Source organism: Episyrphus balteatus, chromosome 3 (assembly GCF_945859705.1).
Source record: "Episyrphus balteatus chromosome 3, idEpiBalt1.1, whole genome shotgun sequence".
Lineage (NCBI taxonomy): Eukaryota > Metazoa > Arthropoda > Insecta > Diptera > Syrphidae > Episyrphus > Episyrphus balteatus.
The window spans coordinates 123,965,712-123,982,225 of NC_079136.1; the positions used below are offsets into that span (position 1 = coordinate 123,965,712).

The 16,514-nt window shown below is 29.7% G+C and overlaps 2 protein-coding genes and 2 non-coding genes across 5 annotated transcripts in view; 1 reads left to right on the plus strand and 3 right to left on the minus strand.

Annotated features, from left to right (window-relative positions):
* Nucleotides 1-256: 256 nt before the first annotated feature.
* LOC129914466 (suppressor of Mek1-like) lies at nt 257-1,450 on the minus strand. The gene is made up of 2 exons (XM_055993736.1): nt 1,028-1,450; nt 257-956 (listed from the first exon to the last, which is right to left on the minus strand). The coding sequence occupies exons 1-2, from the start codon at nt 1,321-1,323 to the stop codon at nt 290-292; spliced, it is 963 nt and encodes a 320-aa protein (XP_055849711.1). The 5' UTR covers nt 1,324-1,450; the 3' UTR covers nt 257-289.
* Nucleotides 1,451-7,244: 5,794 nt separating this feature from the next.
* LOC129914142 (adenylate cyclase type 3) overlaps nt 7,245-16,514 on the minus strand; it is a 28,775-nt gene continuing 19,505 nt past the window's right edge. For both annotated transcript variants that reach the window (XM_055993223.1, XM_055993222.1), the window contains exons 9-21: nt 15,921-16,079; nt 15,521-15,659; nt 14,981-15,153; nt 14,743-14,901; nt 13,315-13,519; nt 13,000-13,243; nt 12,873-12,945; nt 12,726-12,801; nt 12,258-12,483; nt 8,628-8,710; nt 8,211-8,558; nt 8,030-8,137; nt 7,245-7,698 (exon numbers count right to left, since the gene is read on the minus strand). In XM_055993223.1, the coding sequence (XP_055849198.1) occupies nt 7,510-7,698; nt 8,030-8,137; nt 8,211-8,558; nt 8,628-8,710; nt 12,258-12,483; nt 12,726-12,801; nt 12,873-12,945; nt 13,000-13,243; nt 13,315-13,519; nt 14,743-14,901; nt 14,981-15,153; nt 15,521-15,659; nt 15,921-16,079 (2,182 nt within the window). In that variant the 3' untranslated portion in view covers nt 7,245-7,509. The remainder of the gene's footprint in view (nt 7,699-8,029; nt 8,138-8,210; nt 8,559-8,627; nt 8,711-12,257; nt 12,484-12,725; nt 12,802-12,872; nt 12,946-12,999; nt 13,244-13,314; nt 13,520-14,742; nt 14,902-14,980; nt 15,154-15,520; nt 15,660-15,920; nt 16,080-16,514) is intronic.
* Nucleotides 9,810-9,976, minus strand: LOC129917415 (U1 spliceosomal RNA). Its single transcript, XR_008772773.1, has one exon. It is a non-coding gene; the product is annotated as a U1 spliceosomal RNA (small nuclear RNA).
* Nucleotides 11,424-11,545, plus strand: LOC129917417 (U5 spliceosomal RNA). Its single transcript, XR_008772775.1, has one exon. It is a non-coding gene; the product is annotated as a U5 spliceosomal RNA (small nuclear RNA).

Below are 16,514 nucleotides of genomic sequence, written 5' to 3' on the forward strand. Positions count from 1 at the left end.
GAATTTTTTTTGTTCAAGTATTATGCTGGCAGAATTTTGAAAAGCAGAATTTTAAAAAGCAGAATTTTGAAAAGCAGAATAGAAAAAAAGCAGAATTTTGAAAAACAGAATTTTCGTTAAAAAAGCAGAATTTTGAAAAGCAGAATTTTGAAGCCAGAATTTTGACCCGATCCCTTTTAGTGTGCATGGGGCTAGACAATGAAAAAGAAATACAATCAAACAATTAAATCTCTAATGAAAACAAAACAAAAAATCATTTCTCAATTAGGTGCATCCTTTTTTCTATTTATTATAAAGTCGGTGGCATATCAAATTCTAATTCGGTAAGATATTGAAGAATTTTCAATTTAGCCAATGCCTTCTTAGCTTGCGGTAGTCGTTGAAAGTATCCAACAAGTGATAAAGCATAATGCTTGTCCTCTTTATAGCTGTTGTTACTATTACTTGGATTCTCAGTTGTTGTTGTTTCAACAACACTTTCAAGTTTAGTAGGACTTTCCTCTTTAGCTGGAACAACCTCAGGCTCACATTCTCTGGCTCTATCATCACCAACAAATATTTCAATACTTTGTGATTCATCTTCCATTTCTAATTCAAGTGTTGACGAATCCACTTGGTTATCATTACTATTTTCTTCTAAATACAATTCCATAGTCTCTTCGTCCGGTTGTTTTTCTTTCTTCATTGTGTCGTCTTTTTCTTGATTTTCCAAGATTAAACTTGAAGTGGATGGTAAATCATCAGCATCATCAACAAAATCTATCAAACTGTATGGAGCAGTGTTACTTTCATCATCATCGACATTGACGACAATTGCCGAGTCAATAGTTTGCGAGGTATGAAAATCTGTGACAACATCGTCGTCAAAAAGATTTTGATTATTTGTTGTGATTTCTTCTAAATTCACATTAAATTCAGTATTTTCATTCTTTTTTTTATTTGTTATTTTAGTTGATCTGAAACAAAGTTTATACAAAGTTAGTAAACATATTTTGTTGTATACAAAAATAAAAGTTTTCTAATGCACCCATCATTAAAATTGAGTATGGTCGGTTCATTTGTTAAATTCTTCGTTGGAATATATTCAATTGGTACAGCATGTTTTCTTAATGTTTTCCTTGTAAATTGATTCTTTATATCGCATTCACGAAAATGATTTTCACAAATAAATCTGTGTGCTTTGTCGCCAATGTTTAATAAAGATTTATTTCCAGAATTTTGTATCCAAATGTTGCGTCGGTCATCGGTTGGCAATACAAAAAATGTTATATTGCCACAAGGATATCGAACAGAATCACAATCTTGATATGAACACCTTTTCATGGTAATTTCAGTTAGTAATTTATTTAAAAAAAAAAATAAATTTTGTTGGATTTTTTAAAGAAAACAAAAATGTTTTGTTTTGTTTGCAACTTTTTTTCTTCCTTGAATTTTTGATAGAAGTCGCGTTCAATGAAATAAAATTGAAAGTCACAAGAATAATTGTTGACGTTCAGTTACGTTAGGTTTATGTTACGTTAGATCTGAATAGTTTGTCTATTAGGGGGGCTCGTCGTTGGCATAAAAAGTGAAAAAATACGAAAGTAAAAATTTTTAAATGTATGTTTTTGTTTACGGCCATATTATTCACTAGTTTAAAAAATACATCTGGATGTAAAATTGTCAAATGTTAAAAATAAATCCAAATCCAAAATAGTTATCCCGATTTTAACTATGAAAATAGTTAAAAAATAGATAAAAATGACTATTTTTTTCTCTGTGTGATAGTGAATATTATGGATTAGGATTTATTTTTGACATTTCAATTTCTTTACATTCAGATGTATTTTTTAAACTAGTGAATAATATGGCCGTTAGTGTTTTGAGAATTAAAAACTTTCACAAATAATTCAGAGCTTATATTTTGGTTTAAAAATAAACAACTTTTTTACTCTTTTATTTTTGTACTTTAAGCCTAGTACGCTGCTGAAGCGAAAAGAAATTTTCCATACAAAATTTCGCTAATGAAATCCTAAACGGAAAATTTCGTTTTTCAGTACGCAGCTCTAGCGAAAAAGTTGGAGAGTTTTCACTCATGTCACTTACTTTGTTACTGTCCTGTGCATTTTTCTTGACTCCAAGAGCAGTATGTTGACGGTTTTTTCACTTTTAATTCATTTATTTCTGGCTTTACAAAATTATTTTCTGTTGATTTTTCTTGATTTTAAATTTATTTTGAATTTTTTTATTTTGACTTTGACAGAATACTCGATGCTATTTTTTTTCGTTAGCATTTTCGTTGTCGACTTTGGAGACTTGAACATTTTTCGTTTCGCATTAGCAGCGTAATATGCTTTAAAGCATAGTACCTATAAACCACAGTACACATAAAAAGGTAATATATTCCGAACTGACATTGGTCGCCAGATTGTCAAAACATGACACTTTGGCGACCAATGTCAGCTACCGAATTCTTAATTGTTTAAAATACCGACGAAAAACGCACAAAAACCGATAAACAACGCACACCACTAATTTTTAAACAATTATTTACCATTTTCCGCGATGAAACATGAAGAAAATTTGTTATTTTTCAATTTATAATATTTTTAAATGACATTTTATAAATTAAAACAAAAACAAATTTCCTGTTTACTGCGATTGAAATATAAAAATTAAAGGCCGACCTGACAGATTGGTGTCCATTTTTGACAAACAAATTTTGACAACGTTCGGAATATATTACCTTATTATGTGTACTGTGCCTATAAACTTCTGGTGAAGTGAACGTGAAGACATCGCAACTTGTGAACATTTGACATTTTCATCGCTAGTACACACTTCAAGTTTAAATATCTCATGAACACTCACACAATGAACAAAACACACATATTCTGTTTTTTTCTTCAATTTTCAAATTGATTTGTTCGAAAAAATATATAGGAGGCATAGATATATACTCATGCTAAAATTCAAAATTTTGTCATCTGTGTGAAAGAGATTCCCGTACATTTTGCACGTGAATTACTTCAGCGGTCGTGAAGCAAAACTCTCCACTTTTTTCTCCACGAAGGTTCAGGAGAACGTTCACGAGTGAACACAAAATACGAATTTGTATGGATTCACGACTTGCTTCACAAATAGTATGTACCAGGCTTAAGGTGTTGAGGTGGTAAACTACACACAGAGAAAAAAATAATCATTTTTAACTATTTTTTAACTATTTTCATAGTTAAAATCGGGATAACTATTTTGAATAGTTAATAATAGTTATTTGTGACTATTTAAATAGTCAGATGGTCTGAAAGAGATAAGACTACTGATTTGCAAATGATGAAATCTTGAATGAAATGGAAAAACTGCACATGTTCTGCGAAGGCTTAATTGTATGTTAAAAATGAATGAAAAAAAAAAAAAAAAAAAATGTCTATCTACGGTCGACATCCTTTATGGTAATTGTTTAATTTCATATTGTAAACTTTAAAATTTGTTAACAAGTCATGCAAATAAAATGAACTGTAAAGTGTATTGAAATTGAAAATTGTACTAGATCATCTGCTCATGAGAGTACCAATGGAATTCAGTTTAATTTGAATGTTCACTTATTTGATTTCTTACTTGCTTAAGCAGTTGTTTAAAGTTAAACAACGTTTATAAATAATAGCCTAAATTTTTAGTGGTTGTGGAATTTTAACATAATAAAACAGTTTTTTGTTGTTCCTGAAAAGTTAATGCTCATTGATTTATGTTGTGTCTGAAATAAATGATTCACTCCCTCTAAAAAGAAAAAAAAATGTATACATCAATTTAGCGATGATGTAGGTACGTTCCCGTCAAACAGTCATACATTCAGTTCTTCGGCTATAGCTTGTGTTCATCTGCAGATCGTGTTCCATTTTAAAGGAGTGATTAAACAAAAATCCGTATTTCCACCATTGTTTTTTTTATGAAATCGGTTTTTTAAGACAAAACTACACATGTTGCCTTCACTATCTAGAAACTGCTAAAACGCCTTATACCTTCAAAAACTGAATTTCATACAAACCGGACATAATGTAACTGTCAGTTTTTTGCGACTTTTCAATAATTTGTTTTGATGAAAATTAGACCTCTTATTGTTTATTCACTTCTCAGATATTTTTTAGGGTTGGGGTCAAAATTCTGCTTCCAAAATTCTGCTTTACAAAATTCTGCTTTAAAAATTCTGCTTTTCAAAATTCTGTTTTTCAAAATTCTGTTTTTCAAAATTCTGCTTTTCATAATTCTGTTTTTCAAAATTCTGCAAAAAATTAAAAAAGGGTTTGGAAAATGTTAAAAAGCGCGCGCTTTTTAACATTTTCCAAACCCTTTTTTAATTTTTTGCTAAATTCTGTAAAATCATCATTCTTTGAGTGCATATTAATTTTTGTTTTATAAATGAATAAATTTGAAAATATTAAGAAAAGGTTTTTAATACTAAACATTTCCGAAAATAATTCAAATTTTTTATTTGTCAAATAAGATGAATACTCAAAAATTTGAATAAGAAAAGGAATATCTTGTATCAAACAACATCTGTTCCAATAAGTTATAGACTTTATTTGCAAGAAAGTCAGTCTTTGCATTTTAAAAAATATTTGCGACACTTACTCAAAAAAAATTTAGGAAAGTACCAATGTTGAATTACATTAATGAGGTGTATTTTTCTTTAGTCAGCGCATATGCCATAAAAAAAAGCAGAATTGGCAGAATTTTTTTTGTTCAAGTATTATGCTGGCAGAATTTTGAAAAGCATAATTTTAAAAAGCAGAATTTTGAAAAGCAGAATAGAAAAAAAGCAGAATTTTGAAAAACAGAATTTTCGTTATAAAAGCAGAATTTTGAAAAGCAGAATTTTGAAGCCAGAATTTTGACCCGATCCCAAGAAATGCTTAAAGTGGTTCCAATAAAACTGCGTTTTTAGATTTGCTAAAAAATATGTTTGACATATTTAAATGGTTATTCCTGTATATTCTCGTTAACATCACACCCAATTTTATTCAAAATGGATTGAAAAAAAAAAACATTTATTTTAGATTTAATCATTTATTATTGTTTACTTTACATTACTATTTGTTTGTATTATGTAATAGCTGAAATGTTTGCAACAATTTTTGTTTGTTTTTTTTTTTTGAAAGATATGAAGATATTAACTAAGCAACAATAGAGACGCAAACGGTAATGCATTATAGCAAAACCCAAAATCACATTATTTATTAATTTATATGTTCTAAAAATTACTTGTTACTTAAAAGATTAAATAGTTTTAGTTTTTTGTTGTTATTGTTGTTTTAAACTAACATATAGAAAGAGTTCGCTTAGAACTATTTTATCAATATTAGAGATTTTTTTTTTTGTATTTGTATGGTTTTTAAAAGTGTAAGAGAGGTACAGTATTTTTATTCACAAGTTATATCTTTTTCTTTTTTTTAATTGGAAAAAGTAAATATTGCTAGCAGCTAAATAATTATGATGTAATTTATTATAAATATTTATAATCTATGTAAGCATTTTTATTAAAATAGAGAGGACAGTTTTTCAATTTTTACTAAATTATATATTTTGAATTTTCTTTTTAATTCTTAATTTTGTGTTTTACTATAATATTTTGTATTTAATGATATATGTACAATTTAATATAATCTTTACTAATAGGTATATATTGTTAAATAAAAATAAAAAAAAAGGTTACTAAAACAAATAAATTTAAATAATATTTACAGTTGTCATTTTTTTCACTAATAGTTTTTTTTTTTTAACGTAACAGAGGAATAATGTACTAAACATGAGCTGAGTTCCTTTGGAAGTGGTAAACTACTCATGAGTAGAAATCTACGACAACTACACAGTCCTATCTACTGGAGCAGAAGATTTTTGAACTAGATCTATACTCATAACTCATGAGTATTCTACCACCTCCAACGGAACGTGGCTAAAGTGTGTCAGTTTTTAGAAAATTTTCATAATTAAATAAAAATCATAAATTTATTATTATTTTTTTTAAATCTTTTTATCTTTTCTTACAGCTGCTCTGTCAAATACATCTGACAGTTTGATAAGGATCGAAGCTTTTTATTTTCAAGGAAAACAAAGATTTCTCATAAATAATCGGGTTTTTTTGGAGGTCATATTGTAAAATTATTAGGAGATCTAGTACTTTAATAGCTAGAGTAAATACGAATGTGTAGTTCTCGTACTAGATTTCTATTTATGAGCAGTCAGTCCCCTCCAAAGGAAGGTGTCTAATATACTGTTAATTTACACAAACCAAAATGCGTCGCGATGCACACTTGCCAGGTCTATACTTATTTCTAAAATATTGACAATTAAGGATTTAAATCCAATCCTCCTAACTTTATAATTAGTTTGCGTTCCTTTGAAATTCGCTTATTAAGTAGGTACCTACTCAGTGAAATTATTATTTCGGTGAAAAAGTATTCATCAGTACCTGCTTACTTAAATACTTTAATAGTGGTTTCAATGGTATGAATACAGAGTATACAGATGTGTTAGTCTTAGGGTTGCAAAGATTGTACTAATATAATAGTACTAGATTATTGGTTTTCATCACGAGTACTTTGCTACCTCTAGATGCTGAAGTACATTAATGAAAATCAATGCAGTTTTGCCATATCCTTGCGTAAAGGAATATGTGTAAATGATAGTACAAGATTATCATTCACCTCTACTCATGAAAATAATTTCTCAAGAGGATATTTTGGGGGGAAATATCGAGGCATGTTTGCTAAAGTGCCTATTCGAGACCTATAACTAATATCATGAAATGAGTAATTTTTTATTTGTCTGTCCTCCCTATACATCAAAATTAAATGTGTTTCATCTCTCTAAATTCTAATATTCTTGCAAATACTTCTCGGTGGTGTTTTATCTTTTCTAAATTTCTAGTTTCTAGTTCTTTTTTTGTTTCTTTGTTTTTTTTTTTTTTAATAACAATTCTTAATAGATAAAGGTACATACTATTAATACTGTAGAAATAAAAATTAGACAAAATGTAAACATTACTTTTTTTTCTAAATTTTGAACTCTTAAGAAAAAACATTTTTTTTTTTTTTTTGGATTGTCTATTTGAGCTCAAGTCGTTCCTTATATAGAGATAGATTTTTTTTTTAAATAGAGATAGGCAAGATAGAAAATTCACAAAATAACTTATTATTTTACCACAAATTTATTTTGTTAAGTCCATTCGTGATGTTTTTTTTTTTTTTTTAATTTTATACCCAAACTTCAAAAAGTTAAATATAATTTATATTACTTTTTTTCTTTCTCTAAACAAGTGAAATGTATAAAATTAGAAAACTCATCTTTTTTATTGTTGAAAATTCTTATGGAAAGTTAGTTTTTATAATTATTATATATAATATTTAGTTTTTCTTTTGTTTTTATAATCTTAAATATGAGTTGGTGTTTAAACTACACTATTTGATTTTTTTTTTTTGTTTTTGTTGATGTTGTTTGTTTATACTTAAATATCTATGTTATGTCACTTAAAAATTAATTAACGGAATTATTACTTGCTATTAATGAATCCTTTTCGCTAAACTCACTAGGTGCTACATTAATGTTATTTAAAAGTGGTGTTTTGCTATCGGCTTCGGCCTCGTTTTGTGTAACTTCTTCGATTGGTTCGATTGGTTTTGTGTCCAATGAGGATACAACCGGTTTAGTGGGAATGACTCGACCCTTGAAATAAGAAAGAATTTTTAAATTTAAGATACAAAACTTATAGATCAAGTAGGTGATAAGTAGATCTAGTACTTTAATCTACACGTGATGTTCTACTCGAGTAGATAAGAGCGTGTAGTTGATAGTACTAGATTTCTACTTGTATTAGATTTCTACTAGTACTAGATTTCTACTAGTACTAGATTTCTACTAGTACTAGATTTCTACTAGTACTAGATTTCTACTAGTACTAGATTTCTACTAGTATTAGATTTTTACTAGTAACAGATTTCTACTAGCACTAGATTTCTACTCATGACTAGTTCACCAAATCCAAACAATAAATTACCGTTAAATAATAAGTCATCAATTGTCCTTTGCCTTTGACCGACACCAAGCCTCGTTGCTCGAATGTGTAGCCAAATTCTTTTAGTATGTTACATGTTTCCTCCGTTACCTATAATTTAACGGAGAGTTTAATCATGCTTTTGGGTTGTTGTTGTTAAAAATAATAGAATAAAATAATTTACCTGAATATTACCAGCTTTTCCAGTACTTTCCATTCTCGATGCAACATTTACAGTGTTTCCCCATATATCATAATGAGGCTTACGAGCACCAATTACCCCAGCCGTAATTGGGCCATGATTGATTCCCATTTTAAGGACGAAATGATTAAAAGATTGTTCATTGATACCTTGCAATGCTTTTTTCAATTCAAAAGCAAACTCAACCAATACAGATAAATGTGACCAACGTTCTACTATTGAATCACCTGGATCGATTTTTCGTGCAATATTAATTCCACTTGCTCCCATGTATGTCGAACCGATTGTCTTGATTTTAATTATATCCTGGAACTGTGGCAACTCTAGAAGCTAATGTAAAAGTTTTGAATAAAAAACATACAGAAATTCTTAAGAAGGAATCTGAGCATTTTTATTTACCGCATCAAAATCGGATATGACTTCGTTCAAAAAACGCAAGCATTCAAGTCCTTGATTATTTACTGACTCCTCAGAATAGAAATCTAAAAAAGAAAGTTTAAAAGATGTAAAATGGTATCTTTTAACCTAAGTTTTTTTTCTTTCAATAGTAGTAGATTTAATTTTTTGTAATAAAAGAGTAGTAGATCTACTTCTTTCTTAATAAATTCGGAACACTTGTACGTGACTACACAGGGACAGGGACTGCCAAGGTGCCTAACGGGTTTCGGTGAGCTCTGGGTGAGGTGAGACTAGGCTAACTTATTATTTTAAATTTAAGCTAAAAGAAATAACAACCACGGTTGCCGGAGTGGGTAGGATCCTACCAAACTGGGTAGGTTTTTTTACCTTGGGTAGGTTGGTAGGTTTGAAGTCAATTTGGTAGGTTTTTCCAAGTTCTTTCTCTAAAATAATTTTATTTTTAATAATTGACAAAAAAAATTGTAATTATGTCAAATCTACCCAAAATATTTGTGCCAAACAAATGTGCCCATCTAAACCGAGAGTAATAATATTAAGTAGTGTATGTAAACGCAGTATCCTCATTGTTGGTGTCTGAACTCATCCATTTTCATGTTTTGTGTTGACACTAACTTTACATTTTTGATTAGTGATTTCTACAAAATGGCATTACAATTTTATTTTAAAAGTTTTTTTCCAAAAAATTATTTATAAAAAATTGTTTTTTTAAAAAACGGCTCTAACGATTTTGAAATTTTTTTTTCTAAAAATGCACGTTTATATATCAATCAAAACTGCATACTTGTTTTGGAGGGCAATTTAATTTCAGATTTTATTTTATTTTTTTAAACGAATTTTATTTTTTTTTCCAAATTTCTATATAGAAAGTCTAAAAAATTTAAGCAACTTTAACTCCAAGAGCAAGTTCGTGCGACCCAGTCGTGCATTTTATTTTTTTAAAAAAGAATTTATTCTCTTAAAATCGAAAATTTTCGTAGGGTAGGTTTTTCTTTGAATTGGTAGGTTTTTTTGGAAACTTTGGTAGGAAATTTTTTATGCGAGTGGCAACCGTGATAACAACTACTCAAATTTCACTGAAAACTAGTCAAATGGCAACACTAATTGCTAATACATGTCATTCTATTTACATCAACCTTCACTAATTACTTTTTCATTAATTATGTCGGGACGGCGCGAACGCCATTCCCGGCTACCAAAAATTACACGAACGAGTTATTCACATTAGGAACAATCGCAAAGGTCAATCCAACCGTAATGTGCAATGGTCAGACCTCACTTCGGGGGAACCGCCTTTATGATCACGGTTAACCCCTACGCCAGGTAAGTATGCTTTACCGTTATGTTGCATGATATTTTAACAATTTTTTAACAGAAAGTAACTGTAAATTATAAAGATCCAAAAAATAAATTTCACTCAAAATGAATAAACTAAACAACCCTTACAATGTTCTTTGAAATAAAACATCCCCTTTTATGAGGTTATACAGTATACACATTATATGTGTATTTGCGGGACAACTTTTATATAGTTGAAATTAAATTTTTACCTAGGTACTGCTTATTTTAATTTGTGGCAAATTTAAGTGATCTTTTGTATAGAAACGTAGTTAATCGGTGGCTAAAATAAATGCAAAAAATATCTGAAATAAGTTTTAGAAGCTTAATGCTGCAATCTGTGGCAGTGACTTTTTATGGAGATTAAACACATGCTCAAAAATTGTATGGTTTTGTATTTTTACCTGCTATTCAATTCAATGGAATACAAAAACGTGCATTTTTGGTCTATTGAGCATTTTGGTATTGCAATATCTGGAAAAAGGTTTGAAGTTAAACGAAATCGGATTGGATCCTCGAAAAACCAATACGATCAAAACAAATAAAAGTGTTATTTTTGAAAAAAAACAATCGATCAATATCGATTTGTGTGTGTAAAAATTAAATTTAAGAACCCGCTTTATGGTCAAACGACAAAGTTCTCCAAACATTAGTTTTACCCCCACCACATGATAAACTCGTGAACTTTAACCCAAAATAACTAAGTTCAACGTACTTACAGAACTTATTAATAGGTATCTCAGTTAATGGATAATTTTACTCGGCCTTATCACGAATTCCATTCGTATCGGAAATTTTCTAAGATTCCCGAAAAAACAATTACGAAATTCGTTTGTAATGGAGAATTTCATACAAAGCGTAACTACGATCGATTTTGTTATTGTTTTTTTGGAAATCATAGAAAACTTCCCATACGAATGGAATTCGTGATAAGGCCGACTATCTATAAATTTTATTATGGGTAATTTTTTGTTAAAATTTATCTTATTTTTATTAAATTAACTGAGCTATTTAAAAATTCTAGAGAATCAACTTAGACGCAGTTGTAGTTTGAATATGGTTAGCTTATGTACCTAGGTCAAAAACAACAAAAACTCTTAAACACCACCGCTGTTTCTTTTTTCTTTTATTTTTCGAGAATCAGGTATATGTGATCTAGCAAAAATCATGTTTACTATTATAGCAGGGGAAGATTTTTATTGTCAGTACAAACAAATTGCGCACAGAGAGGCTATAGTTTTAGAAAAGGTGCAAAGAAGGGGTAGGTAGGTAAAATCAGCAACAAAATTGTCATGAATGGTGATCAGGATCACTTTTCCCTTTTACGTACATATAGGTATTTCATAATGATCAACATAGAGATATTTTGTTTCTTTTTATAATTCACATTACATTTTAGCATAAAATAACATAAGTATTCCTAAAATTTGCTTTTAAACGTTACTCTGGCTTCTCTTCATTTGTCGAATAAATCTTTCGCCTTTTACTAAAGATTTCCGTGGAGAGGGGCACTCTAATGAGTCTAAATTAAATTTTTGAGAAGCCCTGCTACAAGCGGGGCAATAATAAAACATAATCACCGTGAATCGTGATCTTATCTAGTTTATAATTTTCAAAGGAAAAATTAAGATACTCATTAGAAGATTAAAAGTAACGAACGAAAGTCGGAGAGAAAGCTACCGCGTCGAGTTACTTTTAGCTAAAATTTAGAGGTTAAAATTAGTGTCAAATGAAAGTTCATATGTTTACAATTTAAAATGAAAACTTCTCTGTGGCAACCCTATTTTAAAGAAAAAATTGTAATTCGTAAATCGTAATACCCTTGTACACAAAAGTCTAAAAACTAAAAATCGTAATTTGAGTAATGTAAGCCTACAAATATGGTAAACCTATTCAAATAAAAAAATTATGATTTTTTAAAAAGGTAAAATATAAGTAAGCTTTAGCTGAGATGCTGAGACTTTCTTCTATAAAATATTAGCAAGAAACACGCACTGGGCAACTCTTATCAAATGTAAAAAAAAATACTGAAAGCACTTAGATATTTAATTTTTAAGCCTAAATCTATGATATTTGATAGAGTCAAAAGCTAAAACATACACCAGATTCAGGTAAAACTTTTATTTGTCTAAAAAATTTGGGATGTCATTCCTAGAATAAGAACAAGTAATCAGCAACCCTACTCAAATGCTAAAAGACAACAAAAACACTTAGTTGATAAAACATACATCAGATTTAAGGTGAAACACACTATTACCGAAAAATAGATTATACCTGCAAAGTTTGGCATGCTGGCAAACATAACACCAACTTCTGAATAACTCTGTGAGTAAAGTTCGTCATAGGATCGTTTTTTATTCCTCATAAAATGTTCGGCAACATGAACAGGTAGGACATTATAAACAAGAGCTTCATTTCTTTTACTCATGTCAGTTGCCATTTCTTTTTGCTCAGCTACTTCTGTTTTCCATTTGAAGATCACTCTGTCCTCTCGATCCATCTGCGGAAAAAAAATCTATGATTAATATCTTCTTCTACTACATTTTTTTTTTTTTTTAAATAAAAGTTCTTTTGGAGATGACAAAGTATTCATAAGTAGATAATTTCAAATGAAATCACATCAAAGAAATTCAATTCAGTTCTTCTCTACTTTGCACAGAGTAAATGTAGTAGAATGTGGTAGTACTAGTTTTTTTCTTCTTGTGAGTTCTTTGCCACCTCCAACAAAAGTCTAATGCTTACATGTCTTGCTAAAAGTGATAAAGCAATAGCAGCTACCAAAAGTATAGCAGAAACATTTATTTTCGTTGGTATTACACTAAAAAAAAAAAAGGAAAAATTTAATCATGTCGAATATTTTCACACGAGTTATGGCCGAATCTAACTTACGGGTCAGATGAAAGAAAATCTTCAAACCGATATAGGTCATGCATTACAATTATATTGAAAGCACAATGAAGACCTTAAAAATGCATATTTAATCATAAATTCAATTTGCTGTTAACAAAAATCTTACCAGCAATAATGATCATTAAAAGAATCTTCGTAGTATGTGTCAATTGAGCGATTACTGACACAGCTATCAATATAAGAACTGCAAAATTACTCATATACGAGGGATAAATGGTTATTTCTGGATTTGGGCTATCGGTACATTTTCCAATATCGGATTGATTATAGTTGTTTGTATCGTTGTTGTCTAAGCCACACCTTGCTGGTAAGCCAAAGTCATCAGACTTAATCACAGTTGTAAAAAAGTACTAGAATAAAATGTTTTTATTATTAATAATTATGTAAATCTGAATGTATAACTTGATGCATTTAAACAAACCATATCCACAAGATTGCTAAATCCCATTGCCAAGGAAATAGTTATAGCTGCAAATGATCTCAAGAATCTTGTATCATTAAATCTCTTGCTAATATGAACAAATTTTTCATGAATTTGTCGTGGAAAACTTTCGCTCACAGAAATAAATACCAGCACAGTAACAAGCAGAAGTGGTGATATGGTTGTAACGAAATGTAAACAATACCTGAGAGAGATAAAATTTAAAAAAAAAATCATGTGAAACATCAATATGAGATAAACTGCGATTATTATTTTTAAATCAATGCAAAAAAGGAATATGCATGTAGCTTGGGCCTCCGCATCAACATGTCATACAACCGGTCATTCTTACTTTTTCCCGTATAATTCAATTGTTAGCCTTGCTGATAAAAATATTAGTAAAAAACGCATTTAATTATTTTTCAGTACACTCTGGTGTATACGCACTATTTTAAATCAAAAGAAACGACAGTATTTAAGTTACTAAAGGGTTTTCGTTGTGACTATAGGTAACTTTAGAATTAAAGTACAATAAAAGTAGGTACAGTATAAAATCAACGATTATAACACGATTTTAAGATTGGACACACGAAAACTTTCTAATTTATTTAAGACCTTGAATGAATTCTAAAAAAAATATTAACTTTCGGCAATTATTTTCAGAATAATTTGCTTTAAAAAATTGATATGATATAAAAGGATGGCCAGAATTAATTTTAGTATAGAAAATTGAACATTTATATTAGAAATCAAAGAAAGGGAAAATATAGATACTCATATGAAAAAAGAGTTTTCATTTTTTTTTGTCAAAAATATCGAAAAGATTTACATATATTAAAATTGCTTAGAAAAGAATATAACATACATTTTTTGAAACTTGCAAAGTTAAAAAAAAAACCATAAAAAGTGAAAATCAACGGTAATCAAGTACTTCCATGAATAAAGCATGAATAAAACCTTTCGAGTTTTCAGTCCACTCGGACGTATACGTACTATTTTTTTTTTTAATTCTATAAATCATTATTTTCACACATTATTTTCACAGGATAAAGAGCAATAATTAAAAATTGCTAACAAAGTGAAAAATAGTAAGTGACAAATGGTAAGCGGTAATAATAAAGAAACACGTTAACATAGAAGAATTTTCATTATATTTGTTTATTTTTAGTGGATTTTGTGAATTTTAATTCAATTTAAAAGTTTGCATCGTAAAAGAGTACAAAATGCATCTAATTAATGAGTCCAACAGTTGTACCTGGGCGAAATACATTTGGTCTAAAGGTTACTTAAACTTTGATAAGGTAACTGGTAATGATAATCAAAAAGGAAGTATGACGCTCTTTCACATTTTTCTATGATGATAAGCAGGTAGGTACTTCTACAAATTAAATCAACAGCTTTAAAACAAACAAAACACGAATAATTTACCTCGGTAATACTAGATAGGAATACAGAACATCTACAAATTGTACCAATACAGCTGCCACTAAAGGCAATGAAGAATACGGTTCGCGATGGCCTTCATATGCAGTCTCCAAATCTCGACTTTTAAATTTGAGAAATAATGTTGTATCTTTTGATAGATTTCTAAAAACACATAAATAAACAATTATTTATTAAAAAAAAAAAAAAACTATAACAATAAAAATAAAACAAGAAATCATACCCATGTCCATCTCTAGCAACTAATTCATGTTGTAAACGTTTTTTAAAATCTTCATATTTATCCAATTCATCTTCTTGTTCAAAACTTATTGCTTTTTCTTTAACTTCAAGGATTTCTTCGTTGTCATCATCAATTATGTCTTCTCCATTTTCTTGATTATTTGGGGCTACAAACTATAAACAAAAAACAAAAGTAGGTAATTTATATAAATACGAGTATATTATGTTTTATTAAAAACAATCACGAATTCTATATCGAACTAAATTAATCTAAATTCTTTTCTCAGTCACATCAAAATGAAGACATTTATTTATTCTCTAGCTGGCTATCCAAATCTAAATAGGGTTAAATTGTAAAGCCATCAAAACAATAACTTATCCTATCACATCGTGTATGTCCTTTTTTTTTCAATGTCAGTCATGTTCACTATCCATTACAATAATCCTATTTTGCAATATCCACACAATCCGCATAGGTATCACCCGCATACATAACACACACAAAATCAATCACAATCCGTGCATTTCTATTTTTACTTACAGGTATGAGGACCTTTGTGATAAAAAAGGTCTTTAGTCCGGCGTTACGTAGAGCCTCTTCGCGTCTCTCACCTAGCGCTGGTTCAACTTCAAACTCACCCTTCAGGAAGCTTAGTGTTTTGTTGGATATGTGCACTCGTCTGAATATGTCCATTCCCCCAATGAAAGTGAAAAAAAAATAAGAAAAAAACAAATCAAACAGAAGGACAAATCACACACTCAACAGGTGGTTTTTTGATGAGTTACAATTTTGTAACAACGGTTTATAGTAACTTCAACCCACCATCTAGTGCATTCTAACTCTCTCGAATGAATAAACAAAAAAAAAAAAAAAAAACAACAACAAAAGACAAAAATTCCTTTGAGAGTAGGTACTTTTTCAAATTCTTCTCGCCACTTACCCAGCCTTTCCACTTGATTCCATTTTGTTGGCCAACTCAACATCCTTAGAATAGACATCGAATTGCCATTGTCGCTGACCTAGGATGCCAGCCAGAACTGCACCCGTGTGGATGCCAACCCTCATGTCTACCGGCGAATTGGTTTTTTGTTGAACATATCTGATGAGAAAGTCATAAAACAACAACAACAAAGTTAGCAAAAACACAAAAGACAAAAGAGAGAGCCCGGTTAAGAGTGTTTAAAAAAAAAAACAACAAGCAAAATTGATGAAAACCAAAAGATTATAATGAACTTAAGCTGTTACTTAATAAACAGCCACAATCAGGAACAACAAGCAAAATCAGCGCCATCTGTCCATAGGCGCCATCAAATTAGTTTGCAGGAAGGGGTAATGATTTTGAACTAAGACAGGCAATCGAAGAATTAACCATTGGAAACTATGAGGGTTAAGAATAGTAGTAATAGACAGCTCATAGCCAGAGGGAGTTAAATCTGCACCCTCTGTGATACCCTTTGAAGGCGCCTATGGCGATATTATGATGGCCACATCCCTTTGGTAACACCTACATCCTTTAACTTACTTTCTTTTTTTG